Source organism: Anarhichas minor, unplaced genomic scaffold, assembly GCF_050575085.1.
Source record: "Anarhichas minor isolate MPS153535 unplaced genomic scaffold, ASM5057508v1 ptg000042l, whole genome shotgun sequence".
Classification (NCBI taxonomy): Eukaryota; Metazoa; Chordata; class Actinopteri; order Perciformes; family Anarhichadidae; genus Anarhichas; species Anarhichas minor.
In genome coordinates this window covers 2,596,124-2,610,000 of record NW_027466488.1, presented here as the reverse complement: position 1 = coordinate 2,610,000, position 13,877 = coordinate 2,596,124, and the positions used below count along the sequence as shown (strand labels likewise).

The following is a 13,877-nucleotide window of genomic DNA, read 5'->3' as shown; positions in this document are numbered from 1 at the left end:
GAACTTTCTGGATTTCTATATTACTCTATGATTTATCCTTTCATATGTTTCGGCAGTATATATGGGCAAGCAGTCGCTCCTCATGTCTGATTTAAAAAAAAAAAAAAAAGATCTTAAGCAACTTCTCTTGACGGAGTAGAGAACAGTACTATGTAAACTACTCATGATGCAGTGTGGGACAGCAGCGCAAGTACTCGTTATTGTGATCCTTTTTCTTACCTGGTCTTTCTTGTTTGGAAATTGTATTCTGTTCTTTCTTTTTGATACACATTTTCTTATGTCAACGTATATTTATTTTCTTTTGTTTCATTTTACCACACACACACACACACACACACACACACACACACACACACACGCAAAAGAACTAAACTAAATAAATACTGAGGATATCAAAAGCAGATTATTCACATTTGATGTTCACAAGGGTTCCACAATCACAAATAAAACTGCACACAGACCATTAAATGTAGCGATTGTTTGCTTGAGCAGCTGTCTCACCTCCTCTCCAAGGTTAGTGCCGATCTCCTCGCTGACTCTCTTGGCCACACTCATGGCTGCCACTCTTCGGGGCTGAGTACAACCCACCATGCCATAGCTGGTGTAGCCATCCTCATGCAGGTACTGGGTCAGCTGCGTAGTCTTCCCACTGCCCGTTTCCCCAACAACAATCACAATGCTGTTGTCCCTGCGGATGCCAGTCAACGCATTAAAAAACAGTCAAAGAAGTTTTGATGTAAAACACTTTTTAGGAGAAAATTGGGAATAAAAGTGTATCCGAGGACAGCAATGCACTCTGAAAATACCTTATGATGTTGAGGAGTTGCTGTCTGACAGCAAAGATAGGCAGATACTGTCTCTGTTCCAGAAGGGTCTTCTTCTTAGCAAACTCACTGCTGGCCTCGTTCTTTTCCTTCATGTGGTCTGCAAATTTCTGCTCTGTTCTGTAATACAGAGAGAGAGAGAGAGGAATCACCAACACATTAATATGGCAGGTCAGACATGACAGTTCAACTAGTTAGGCCGGTGAATTATCAAAAAGAAAAAGTGAAACGTCATCTAGCTCTTTGCATGGACAGTCTGGTCACCTGTAGTCTACTTTGCCGTCCTCTCCCACCGGTTTGCCCCCAGAGGAGTCTTGCTCTTCAGTCTTCTTGATGCCCATGATATCTCCCAACTTGGTGCCTGCCAATTCCCAGTGTTTGTGCTGTGCCTGAAAACAATGAATTATTCCAATTAAATCATATGAAGATTTAAGCTCCAGTCAGTAACTTCACACACACACACACACACACACACACACACACACACACACACACACACACACACACACACACACACACACACACACACACACACACACACACACACACACACACACACACACACACACACACACACACACACACACTTGTGTTTCACCTCATGGATGGTGGTTTGCAGTTAAAATGTCATCAGCTGACCAGCTAATGTGATTATGAATAAATTATTTACTAAAGCGATGAAGTTAGACAGCGATGGCATTATCAACCGGACAGGTGCACAGCAACAAACCCCTTTGACATTTATCAACAGCAGAGTATGAAGATCATATCTGCGCTTCTCCACATTTCTCCGTTCAGATGAATAAACCAACGACATATTCATTTAAATGAATCCAGTGATCCTCACTGGTTTTAGCTATAAACATATCTACTGTACATCAACATTCTTAGTTGTTAATCCAGCCGACCTTCTTGCGTTCTTTCTGCTCACGATGTTTACGGACAAGCTGGCTGCCTTTACGAGCAATGATGGCCATGTCAGAGGTAGCATCTTTCACAGGGATGACAGGCTCCGGCTGCAGCAGGAGAAGAAATACACAAACATTCAGATACAAACTCTTCAAGTTTAGTTCTCGCAAAATCTGAGTCATTATTCAACTCCAACCACAAACCTAGTGACTAGAGGCAGGGTTCATCGTTTCTTACTTGCCCCGATACAGATCATTTTTGTTAGCGGTTATCAAATATCATTCAATTGTCATGTTCAGTCTTTATTTAAGTAAATGAAATGTGGCCAAACTGTGCAATGCAGAGTTGGCGTTTCGGCCACATTCTCTAAGGCCACCAAACTAAACTCCTGCTCCCAGGATAATTTAAAATTCTTGCTTGTGCTTCAGCACATAAACTTTGTCTTCCCAGTCCGCCATTTTCTCGCGGGCGCCTGTTTGGTACTGCGCATGTGCTCCTCTACATAGAGATGAGAAGGAAGCGACACTCCCCACTCCTCAGCTAGGTCTGCCATTATCAGCTACAGAAAAAGCAACGTGTTTGATTCATTTCTTACCCCTTGCCCATTCGGGCTAATTAGCTGCTAGATTTATTAGCCCGACGTGATATTTTACTTGACCCGAGCAAGCGGACGATCCTTATTGTTGAGCCCTGTAGAGGCCTTTGATCATGAACTTTTTAAACCTTGTTTACCTGCTTAGTAAAGACTATTCTTCCATCCAGAAAGGGAGGAACCAGGTTATGAATCAGCAGATGAACCTTAGCAGCATTGTCCTCCTCAAAGTCTTCATCCACCTCTAACCTCTGCACCACACCACTGGTCAGCATACGGTTGGTCTCCCACCGCTCATTATCCTGAGAGAAGAAACACAGCCAGTTACAAAGTCAGACCAACAAACAAGTATAGTACACACACATATACAGTAGATATCTGTGCTTGCAGACACGCAGTTGTGATAAGGCCGACATGAAGCACTGTGGTTGTACCTCATTGATCTGTCGCTTATGGGCAGATATCCTTTTTTGAGTCTGCTTCTGAAGGATCTGCTCCCTCTTCTTTACATATTCTTCAGAGGTGGTAGTGAAAGGGTTGTGGAACTCATCATAGCCTTCGTCCATCATGTACCAATCTCTGTCAGCTTGCTGCAAAACCGTGAGACAATAAGAGATGTCAAAAAGTGGACACAGAAAACCGTTACAGCTTCTATGAGGCATAAATGAGAGATAACTCACCTTCTGGTCCTCCTCCCACTGGTCTTTCTCATCCTCGTTATCAAACATAAAGCCATCTTCTTTCCTACCTGAAGAAGAGACAGATTAAGAAATGTTCTGGGACATACAGTATTTAAATCCTGCATGCGAGCACAAAACGGCCTGATTTTAGAATAGTACCTTTTCCTTGTGATAAACGAGGTGTAGAACCCAAATGCTTTCTGTCATTGGCCCACTCGTTGTACTTGTATGATGGGGTAGGCAGGGGTGTGTCGTCAGGGTAGCGGCCTCTGACTGACCTAAGCACACAGCAGACAGACGTTATGCGAGGATCACGTGGCATCGGCATTCCATGTCAAATATGAAGAGTAGCACTAACAGTGAGGATTTATAAAAGCCTCTTACATGTCTCAGTGACGGTACATGAAAGGGTGTTAATATCACATACAAATATCAATGTTGTAAAATGCAAATAACCAGTAGCTTTCATTACCATTGTGTTGGAGAAATAAGGTGTTTGGAGAATGTTAGCCCAACCATGTTCAAACATTTGGTCTTTAACTTTATGAGGACAATCTCATCTACGTTTTTTTTCTTTCTTAAACATTTATGTAGGTAAGTGTCTGCTTGCAAAAATAAGGGATATATTCATTCAATAGAAACTATTATTTGCATTTTGCCAAAAATTCAAAGTACAATTAAAACATTGCTTTTACAAATTGCATGCCTGAGGAATACATTTCTGTTTCTGTCTGTTTTCAGTCTCAACTATTTTAAGTGCATTTAACAATCACTTTACTTTCTACTTTAACTTTTCAACTAAGGCTTTGGGTCAGGAGGATGAAATGTGAGGTAAAATAATTGACAGCTGTCTACCTGTCTCTCCTCTCACTCTCTCGGCCGGAGCGATGGCTTCGCTCGGAGCGATCCATCTCTTTGTGGGACAGGGCAGGGGACGGAGATTCCCACTGGGAATGCCGTGAACTGGAATAACCACTGTCATCCTCCTCCCAGTTGGAGCGTGAGGGTGTGAAAGAATCTATGTAGAAAACAAAATAGGTTCAGTCAACCAATTAAGTACCATTATAAAGAACACATTGAAATAGAATCAGATGAATAAAACAAACTACCTCTGGGGCGTTGCTGTGGCGTCGGGGGTTCTTCTCTCTTCGTCCCTCTGCTGATGCGATCGGAGAAGCCATCTCTCTGTGAGCGCTCGCTCCTCTCACTGCGCTCCGACCGGCTGCTGCTGCTGCCACGACTGCCCTCTCGCTCATCTGACACACGGAGAAAGTTAATCTCAACAGCCCTGACAGATCCAACATTTTGCTTTCAATATTGAATGATCTACCAATGTTGTTTATCCACTTTATAACAAATAAATGTTAGAAAACGAGTCAAATAATGAACCACCTGTCATCACGTCATCACACTACTCCAAAATAAAATTGCTTACTTTTCTCACAACAGTCAAAAAACTAAATGTATTTAATTTACCATAATATGATACAGAAAAAAATACCATTTCCATTTGAGAGGCTATTACGAGCCAATGTGTGCAATTTTTACTTTATGATTCTGGACTACAACCAGACGTCTACTTGCATTAGAATGCAAACAATACAAGCTACATGTCACATGAGTGATCTTTAGAATCACCTCTTCGGTCTCTTCCCTTATCTCGGCTCCTTTCCTTGTCCCTTTCTCTGTTCTTGTCCTCTTTGGAGGAGGCGTAGACTCCATGCTCCCGCCTCTCTTTCTCTCTCTGCTGGTGTCGGCGTCGGAACTCTTCGCTGACCCCTCCGGGGCTGGAGGGTGTCTCGGAGCCAGTCACACGATACTTCCTGCTAGAAAAATGTAAATAAAACATTACACATTAGTCATACTGTATGATTTAAAACTTCCCAAACAGTGCGGTCCAGGAGTATAAAGATCCAAAGATTTCAATATCAAATGAATTAGAAATAATGATAATCTGAATAAACATGAGGGATGGGTGTTGCCCGTCTATTTATGCATTATCTATAACTTTCAATCAAAGTATTATCATCACGGGTGAAGCACCAACACTTACCTCTCCTTCTTAGCATCCTTGTCCTTATCGTCGTCTTCTTCATCAGACCCAGAGTCACTTTTACCTTCCTCCCAGTCCTTGTAGGAGGAAACCTTTGACTTCTTTCTATTGATGTCATCGGCCTCTGCCTGTTCCTTGCTCTCGCGCTCCTTCCTTTTCTGGGCTGCCAGCAGATCCAAGCCCAGCAGCGAGGTGCGAGGAGATGGTGCTCGAAAAACATGGGGCTCTGCTGCAGCACTCTTCTTCTTCACCATCAGTCCACCGACTTGAGAATCTGGATCAGTCCCTTCCAGCCTATGCATGGACACATCGTCATCCATTATCTGTGGGGAAACAATGATATGTGCAAAAGGTGTTAAGCTACTAAACTGTTGCTCATGGCATCCGTTAGACAAAATTACACATTTGTTGTTTTTAACTTTTGGTGCATCATGAAACGTATGATCTATAAGATGCAATAATTAACCAATGACAAGATCCTAGAGTCAAAGGTGACCTCGCCAAATTGTCTGACCAGCAGCGGAAAAACCCAAGCAGCAAATCCTTACAGTGCAGAAGCTGTGACAAGAAAAGGTTTCCCATTGTTTAATAATAAAACACTTGGTTACTACAATTAATGTGTTGTCAAATTAGTCGAACTATCAATTTAGCTCTAAAACAACATTTGTGTCAGTTTCTGACCCTTGACACAATGGGGGTGTAAAATTATTTAATCTTCATCTTCCATGAGAACAGATATTTGTTCAATCAAACTTTACTTCCAGCTCAAAGGAAAAACGTCTACTAACATATTTACTTACTCAGAAACAACCCATCGAGACACAGATAACTTTAGTTTCCCCATTTGTTACCTTAAACGTACCTAGAGTCACAAACGGGGTCAGATTCATACTGGCTAGCTCTCCTGTTGTTTGCTTTGAGTGAACTGTTGTGTTGTTTACCAATTTAACCTTAACGTTACAAATGACATGCAGCCACTAAGTCAACACTGATCCGCTTCAGAGGAGGAAACGTGTTGTAAATCTAAACTACGTTGACGCAGTAACTGTATTGCATTAGTGTATTTGTAAGTAAAATGAGTATATGTCCCCATGATTAATAACGGATTAGATTAATTGGAACTATTGCTTACCTGACAAAGAGCTGCTAGCGTCAGCAAGCCTGCGAGCTATCAGGTCCTGTCCCGACAAGGCCAGGCGGCAAACTACGGGAATATGCCGCGTGTTTCTGTGTCTAAAATGCAGAAACTCTCACATCAAGTTAACGATTTGAGGTCAACTAATGCACGGGTAAGTACTCCAGAGAATGGAGGATCTATAGCTGTCACTGGAAATGATCTAAACTGCGACTTTCTTAAACACAACGCATATGTTTACAGACAAGAGAGCAGCCATTGCAATCCCACAATTCTTCTTCTTCTTTCCAGTTTATTGGCGGACTACAAACCAACGTTTAAGGTGCATGCCGCCACCTACTGTCCGGAGTGTGTAACACAACGACTTTATGACAATTGTCATTTAAACACAATAATATTGTTGTTATTATTATGAATAAAATAAATAAAAAAGTCCAAATAAAAAAAGACTTCATATAGAAGTTATAATCTGGATATTAAACCCCAATCCCGTAATTCTTCTTCTTCTTTTTTGTGTATATTGGGAGTTGACCAACTAATGTAGAGGCGCATTACCGCCACCGCCTGGACTGGACTGTTACTGTTCTTCTTCTTCTTGTACTTAATTGGCGGTTTGGAACCGTTGCATACGAGGTGCACACCGCTATCCACTACCCAAGTATGTCGTATGTGACATTGTCCCTGGATAACTTTATATAATTATGTAATTAAAGTAATAATTAGTATAGTAAAATGTTGATAATTAAAAAAATATATTCTTTGATGTTTTATTTAATCCTGTGTGGTCTCCTGTTTCCTCTAAACACAACCAACTGGACTGTAGTGTGGACCAAGAGATTATGCAGGATAATAGATAAAGAAATAAATAAAAAGGAAAAAGGTAAATTATTATAGCCAAATTAGTTTCTTATAAAAAAAGTAATGATATCAGTACATCGCCTGCTGTCTTCCAAAGAGACTTGACAATTAAAGGTCATGCTGTTTTATCCTCCCTATTGACTGAAGAATGTGATTTCTCTTAATGTTATATTTTCTACATCCGCCATCGCATCATCATTTTGTAGCTCGTAAGTGCAGTCGGATTCTCTTTTTCTAAGTTATTGTGGGCAGCTACAGTGTGAAAGTAAAAAGAAAAAGTTTGCAATTCCGAACGCAGCTCATGTGAAATGTAGTATTCTAAAAATACCAGTATGTCCTACTGCATCCAGTCACATTTTGCAGTGTGCAAACCAACATGCTTTTCTGGCTATTCTGACCCATAATCCTTTGCTCAGCAGATATATGAGCAAGTGGGTCAAAGTTCAAGGTGCATTGTTGTAATGAAGTAGTGTGTCACAACTGAATGCATACTGCATGCAACAGTACGTACTTTGTAAGGGCAGCTGCAGGTATGTGCAAAATGTAAAAAGAAAAAATATTTGATTTGGAATGCAGCTAACTGCTGTAATGGTAAATGTCTACTTAGTATATTGTGTAAATGCTTAAGTGCTTGTACTTTTGCTCTGAACTCAGTCGACATTCACCCTTTGTGTTAGTGTACGTGCTCAAATGTATCTTGCTGTTGTTGCAAATGAGAATTCACCCTTGCCTTCACAAAGATAACTGTAACTATGTTGTATGAGAATGTTTCAGCGCCAAGGCCATCTGGCCACTAGTTTTGCTTGCTGGCCGTTTGTTTTTCATTGTTGTTTTTAGCAGTCTGAGACCAAAATATCTATAACATTGGCCCCCACACTTTGTGCTCTTTCTGTATAAAGTAAGCGCGTTCACTTTACACTGAGACTGTACACATTCTGTTGTGATGATTGAACCTTCTCTGCACAGAGAATAAATACTCAAAAGACAACCCCTGGTTTTTGGTATTCTTTATTTCAGCATTAAAAGACTCATGCAAAGCGGGTATAGAATTTTTCGTGCCAAGTTCTTGTTAACTTTCACAAGGGATCAAATAGAAACCATCCTAACTGGAAACATTACAAACTGGCATGGGATGTGCACAGCCCAGGACAGGGGTACTCACCGGTATCCGTCTACTAAGCATCAATGATATTGGTAACAAGAGGTGTCTGAGAAGACTGGAAATTGTATTAAAAGACAACACCAACCACGGCTGCTATCTGGCAAGAGATACAGAAGTATCAGTGTTTTTCTTATGACGCAAAATGGGACTAAAAACTGCATTTTGTTGCACAGGCCTGTTGTACAATGATATTAAATAACCGTGTAACCTTGTGTACAGAGGTATACAGGTGACAGGTGACAGGGTTTGAGCATTATACATCCAACAAGTGTTTTTGCTGCTGTTGCATGAGATATGTTTTTATCAGATGGGCTTGTCAGACCAAAGTTTATGCTGCTTACTGAAAATATTGTCTTTTTTTAAGTGTCTCCTGAGACAATTAGACTTAAGTCTCCTGAAAGCGTTATATACACCTAAATGTGATGAAATCCAGACTTTACATGTGAAATATATGATGAACAATTGGCAAAGTATATTTCTGTTCATCAGTATTGTATGCTTCACAGGCTTTCAATGAGCACAGTAAGACGCACATCAATACATAAAGTTCCCATTATTAAAAATATGTAATTACCAAAGTTTAATTTTTTTGCCCAGGGCTGTAGGCCTACAACCAAGGACATTTTCTGTATTACTGATTATTCACGTTTGAGTTCACAATTACTATGAATAGTTGAACGCTGAAGAAACTAATTTTAGTTAATTGTAATTCATTTTCTGAATGAATGCAACATTAATGGAGCATGTCTACATGCAACATTAGACATGCGCCATTAATGTTGCATCAGAAAATGAAAAAACATAATATCTTTATGTCATTTAATTTTAATGACATAAAGATATGCTGTTTTTTCTGGCTTTCTAAATTGTGTTATACTATTTTCCATACTCGTTTGGTCTAGAGTTAAAAGAGGAATATTATTTCAATTATAACACATCTTATATTAATCATTATATCCCACATTGTGCCAAAACAAAGATTGTCAAACAAAAAGATATAAAAAAGAAACGTTATGTCATACAAAGATTCGTATGCGCAACCACAACGCACAGTTGACAACCTTTGCAAATTTCCAAGTCTCATGATCATCACGTGGTACATTTTGATTCGCCACCGGAGTGGTGGCGAATCAAAATGTCACAACTTCATTGGTCAGTTCACGTGTTTGCGACTCATAGTTAAGCGACATGCATGTCATTGGTCGGTTTCACATGTCTACTGATGTGCCGGCTTACGGACATTTTCTATACCGCAATTCACCATTAGTGTGGTAATACTGACGTTTAAGTCATCTCGCCTCTACGGTGTCAAAAGCAGCTTTATTTGAGCAGAACTAACCTCATTCAAACGGGATGCAAACTGACTTTAGACGTAACGTTTGCTAGCTAGCGTTACGCGCACACGCGGAACTCAGAAGCTAACGTTAGCTTTGTCGGTTAAAAGTGACATAAGGGTTATTTACACTATTTAGAATGGGTGAGGAAATTAGCGAAGACCCCACTCACACGGGTAGTGGATCCGCTAATAACACCAATACAGAGGAAAACGGCGAAACAGTAGAATGTGTAAAATATTACACGTTAGAAGAAATAAGATTGCATAGCATGAGCAGTGACTCTTGGCTCATCGTACACGACAAAGTCTATGACATCACAAGTTTCCTTGAAGAGGTAAGAAATAAACACTTTCTGCAAACCGGTAGCAACTATTTCGGTCATATTTTAAGTGTGTGCTTTGGCGAAGTCTTTGGTTAACCTAACGTTAGCTATTTCGGCTAAAATGACTTCCTGGAATTCTGGAACGTTGCATAAACGAGTAGCTAACGTTACCTAACTGACGTTGATGCCAAAGCTTGTCATAAGTTAATGTTATTGTTGCTTCTAAGTACAGATGCATGATATACCTGCATACTATTTGATCCTTAAGGAGTAACTACACACGTTCACGTGCTTTTTAAGTTGTAAACTCAATAATATGACTGTAACTTAACGTTACCTGTATCATGATTCATATGGAAGTTACTCGATATGCAAACTTTGCTTTTCAGAGTTTTAACATCATATGATAATTCTATAATAAAAAGTCATTAATAACAATTTAATACTGGAGCTGCTTGCAGTGGAGCTAAGTTTTAATTATTAAACTTGTGATGTTAACTTAAAGTAATTCATAGTTTTTAGAAGGTGGACGTATGTACAGTATTTCACAATCTGTAAAGGTTTAGCTGTCTATTGTAGGGGCATGTAAATACTTTAGTACAGTTATACATCTCAAAATTGCACAAGTACAGACTTGAACTTGAACGTACTTAGTTACTTTCCATAACTGATTGATCATATTGGTGCATTTCATAAATTTGCCTGTGATTTCAAGTGTTTTTTTCATTTCTTTAGGCTAATGAAGCATTATAAAACCCCTGTATGATATTCAGAGTGTGTTGAATATAAGTAAATTGACAAGTTCAACACTTGTATTTGTATTTCAGCATCCGGGAGGCGAGGAGGTTTTGCTAGAGCAGGCGGGTGCTGACGCCACAGAGAGCTTTGAGGACGTGGGTCATTCCACAGATGCCAGGGAGCTGCTCCTGCAGTACTATCTTGGGGAGCTCCACATGGTAAGATCAGGTCTCTGTTGGCTCTGAAGGACCCGATTCCCTGCCTCTAGTATCTTTTCATGGTGTCCATATCCCTCGGTCAAATACTGACGTTAATCAAGCAGAGTAATCGGCGTCACCAAATCGCTTCGAGGAAAAAAAGAAGCCATTTGTTTCACAAAAGTTGCTCGGAGTCACAAGTTGGTGCCGTGAAAACAATTTGGGGATCACATGCTTATTACCAAATTGAGGGCGATGACATTCAATCAAATGCAAATGTTGGGAACTGTGCAGCATAGTAGGATGAGACAAAAACATGTTGAGTGTTGAACATTCAAAGATAGTTTTAAATTTCAAACTTTACTTTAGCTAAATTGTGTTTTATCAAGGCTTTGTAGAAAGTATACCATGTCATTATTTCAGTAATTTTAAAAATAATATTGTATAGTTAGATAGTAATACTGAAGATAACTACTGTGTAAATGTGATAGCAGCACATTTCTTCTCATTTAGTAGGTTTTTTTTGCATGGCCCCCAATAGTGTTTTAGTTAGGTTTCATGTTGCTATATCACTGGTTTTGCTATGTTTTTTTTCAACACACAGCTTTGCAACGATCAGCGTATACAGATTAATAACATATAAATTACAAGATTCATAAGACTGCTGAGTGGAAACATTCCTGGCGGTCTGATTATTGCTCTGGCTCTCCAGGGACTGATTTCTGCAGTGAGAACTGATATTATTCCGGCTGACTACTTTATTTTTAGATTTTGTCAACAGTTGTAAATATTAAACTAGTAATTAATGAATACATCTGATTTTTGACCAACTATGGACTAATAAACTGACTTTGATTTTAATTCTTGGCTTGGTTATGAGTGTAATTTGTCTGTCATCACATTAAGATTTATTGATTTTCTTTGCAGGATGACAGAAAAAAGGAGAATGCGACGGTAAGCAGCAAAGTCACTGAAACAGAATTAACAAAGACAATACAAAGATCTTGGTTTGTGGCTAAATTATATAGATCTCTAATTTGAGTCCCATTTCTCTGCTACAGGATGAAAATGTCTCGAACTCAGGAGAGTCCAGGTGAGTCGTCATGATGAACATCGTTTGTCAGACTCATTGTTTACTGCTAATTATTCTGCTCACTTGCATGAATCCTTGTAAATATGGAGATCAAACAAACTACAAAGTGTTTTTTTAATTTCTGCAAATGGTTAAATGTGATTGATTTAAATGATCAATATCAACACTGATAGTTGCAAATTAAAAAGGGGCAATAATAATATATAATTTATATATAAAAAAAAATGCATCTATTTCTTTCCAGCAGCTCCTGGACGACATGGGTGATACCTGCTATTGCAGCAATTGTCGTTGGTATCTTGTATCGCTACTACCTGTCTGAACACAAGTCTTCCTGAGCTGGCATGCTGTTTTCATCTCACTCTTTTCATCTGAAGGCCTTGAAATGTTTGACCAAAAACCTCCTCACACTGACGCGCGCAATTAGGAGTGTCTGCATCCTCTGCAACAAGAACAGAAGGTGAGCAATTTGATAGTGCTTTTGTCCTTGTCCATCTTCATAGAGTGCACCAAACAGACAAGGTTGGGCAAGAACTTTATTAAATTGTCTGCCTTCAGTTTCTTTGCATTTCTTTGTCACTGCCTGTTGTCATTAATGCCGTTCTTAACTTAAAGTTGCATATGCATTTGACCCATTTGTCAATACTTTGATTACCCATTTGCCTGCTCAGAAAAACGGTTATTTTACCTGCCTGTATACATGCACCATCATTTCACTGATTCATTTAATGTTGAGACGTTAGTATGCAGAATGGTGATAAAATCAGGGTGATAGTTGACCGATACCATTCTACTTTTTACACTGAATAATAATTCCCAATGCATTCTTTTTGTTGTAATAAAGTGAAAAATGTTACTGCTACCTTATAATATGAATCAGGAGTTTAGTCCAGTCACTCTTTACAGCAGTTTTCTGGTTTAAAATAGCTTGATTGCATTTATTACTTGGTTATTAATGCATTATGTAATTGCAGTGTCACATTCTTTTTCTTTTATGTTAGTTATATGGTGTCAGTGTTTATTTAAGTTAGAATCTGTTCTGACTTGTCACATTTTTCTACAGTTCTGTCATCGAGAATTTGTGTAAAAGTTCAAACTGCCTGAACCATATCAATATAAATCAATGTATGTAATACAGTAATATTGTATTACCTACATAGAATAGCTGACAATGAATGATGAGTGAATACCCTTGAAAGAAGAACCATTTGTTATTTGTTTTTAACTGGTGCTTTTTCATAACCATGTTTCATTTTAATGCATCTTAATTGTATGTTTTGCGTGAGTGGTACTGCAGCTGTCAGAGGGTTTGAATTGTATTCAATGAAGTCTGGTGTGCGTTTCAGGCCACAGAGCATATATATTTAATCTACTTTAGTTACTCAACATCTTTAATTCTCGAGGTTGCTGTTGGTAATGTTAAATATGCAATGATAAATAAAAATCTTTGCAAAGCATTTCTAAAATCACTCCTTTGATTTAATTTGCCATGACTATTGAAACAAGCATTTTCAAACTACAAAGACATAACAATTGTAAGTCCACTTACCAGGTATCTATTAACATTCAACACTGAATATAACTTGCTGCTACTTTTACATGTCACTACAAAATAACTTGCAGATGTCAATTTTGTTGGTTGGCTTTAACAATAAATATTTGCCATCTCTTTGCATTTTAACTGCCATTTCCTGTCATTCAAAGTCTTTGAATAAAATGAATCTTTCAAAAGATGTATAAATGGTGTGCTACTTATTTGTTATCACTCTTGACAATATCTGTTTAGTTAACTGTCCTTTCTAAAATTTCCTCTCTGCTTGTGTCAATTGTCAAATACAACATACAAAAAAAAACTAAAATGGCAATCTAGAAAACAATGATAGGTGTGCTAGCCAGAGAGGACAGACAGACTAACTTCTGATCTTGACATACCTTTAATTGCTGGTAGTCAGCTTCTGAACTGTGCAGCAGGCTCTC

General features: G+C 38.9%; 2 protein-coding genes across 4 annotated transcripts in view; one reads left to right on the top strand and one right to left on the bottom strand.

Annotated features, from left to right (window-relative positions):
• The window catches only part of dhx38 (DEAH (Asp-Glu-Ala-His) box polypeptide 38), a 21,095-nt gene extending 14,624 nt beyond the window's left edge, over nucleotides 1-6,471 (bottom strand). Inside the window, exons 1-13 of one of the 2 annotated variants that reach the window (XM_076109995.1) lie at nucleotides 6,191-6,471; nucleotides 5,059-5,381; nucleotides 4,644-4,831; nucleotides 4,115-4,261; nucleotides 3,861-4,023; nucleotides 3,165-3,283; nucleotides 3,006-3,073; nucleotides 2,760-2,915; nucleotides 2,466-2,627; nucleotides 1,733-1,840; nucleotides 1,089-1,213; nucleotides 807-944; nucleotides 502-688 (exon numbers count right to left, since the gene is read on the bottom strand). In XM_076109995.1, the coding sequence (XP_075966110.1) occupies nucleotides 502-688; nucleotides 807-944; nucleotides 1,089-1,213; nucleotides 1,733-1,840; nucleotides 2,466-2,627; nucleotides 2,760-2,915; nucleotides 3,006-3,073; nucleotides 3,165-3,283; nucleotides 3,861-4,023; nucleotides 4,115-4,261; nucleotides 4,644-4,831; nucleotides 5,059-5,378 (1,881 nt within the window). In that variant the 5' untranslated portion in view covers nucleotides 5,379-5,381; nucleotides 6,191-6,471. The remainder of the gene's footprint in view (nucleotides 1-501; nucleotides 689-806; nucleotides 945-1,088; nucleotides 1,214-1,732; nucleotides 1,841-2,465; nucleotides 2,628-2,759; nucleotides 2,916-3,005; nucleotides 3,074-3,164; nucleotides 3,284-3,860; nucleotides 4,024-4,114; nucleotides 4,262-4,643; nucleotides 4,832-5,058; nucleotides 5,382-6,190) is intronic. The other variant, XM_076109996.1, reaches the window with a different exon arrangement.
• Nucleotides 6,472-9,390: 2,919 nt separating this feature from the next.
• cyb5b (cytochrome b5 type B) lies at nucleotides 9,391-13,631 on the top strand. Of its 2 annotated transcripts, none has more exons than XM_076110154.1 (5): nucleotides 9,391-9,884; nucleotides 10,700-10,828; nucleotides 11,735-11,761; nucleotides 11,869-11,900; nucleotides 12,148-13,631. In XM_076110154.1, exons 1-5 carry the CDS (start codon nucleotides 9,687-9,689, stop codon nucleotides 12,236-12,238), a joined length of 477 nt encoding a protein of 158 aa, XP_075966269.1. In that variant the 5' UTR covers nucleotides 9,391-9,686; the 3' UTR covers nucleotides 12,239-13,631. The 2 variants fall into 2 exon arrangements, with proteins under 2 accessions (XP_075966269.1, XP_075966268.1); XM_076110153.1 differs by having other exon boundaries at nucleotides 12,145-13,631.
• The last annotated feature ends 246 nt before the right edge of the window (nucleotides 13,632-13,877 follow it).

Coding starts and splice junctions, on each gene's coding strand:
- cyb5b (XM_076110153.1), top strand. CDS start 9,687: ATGGGTGAGGAAATTAGCGAAGACCCCACTCACACGGGTAGTGGATCC. Junction 9,885..10,699: donor TCACAAGTTTCCTTGAAGAG/GTAAGAAATAAA, acceptor TTTGTATTTCAG/CATCCGGGAGGCGAGGAGGT. Junction 10,829..11,734: donor ATCTTGGGGAGCTCCACATG/GTAAGATCAGGT, acceptor TTTTCTTTGCAG/GATGACAGAAAAAAGGAGAA.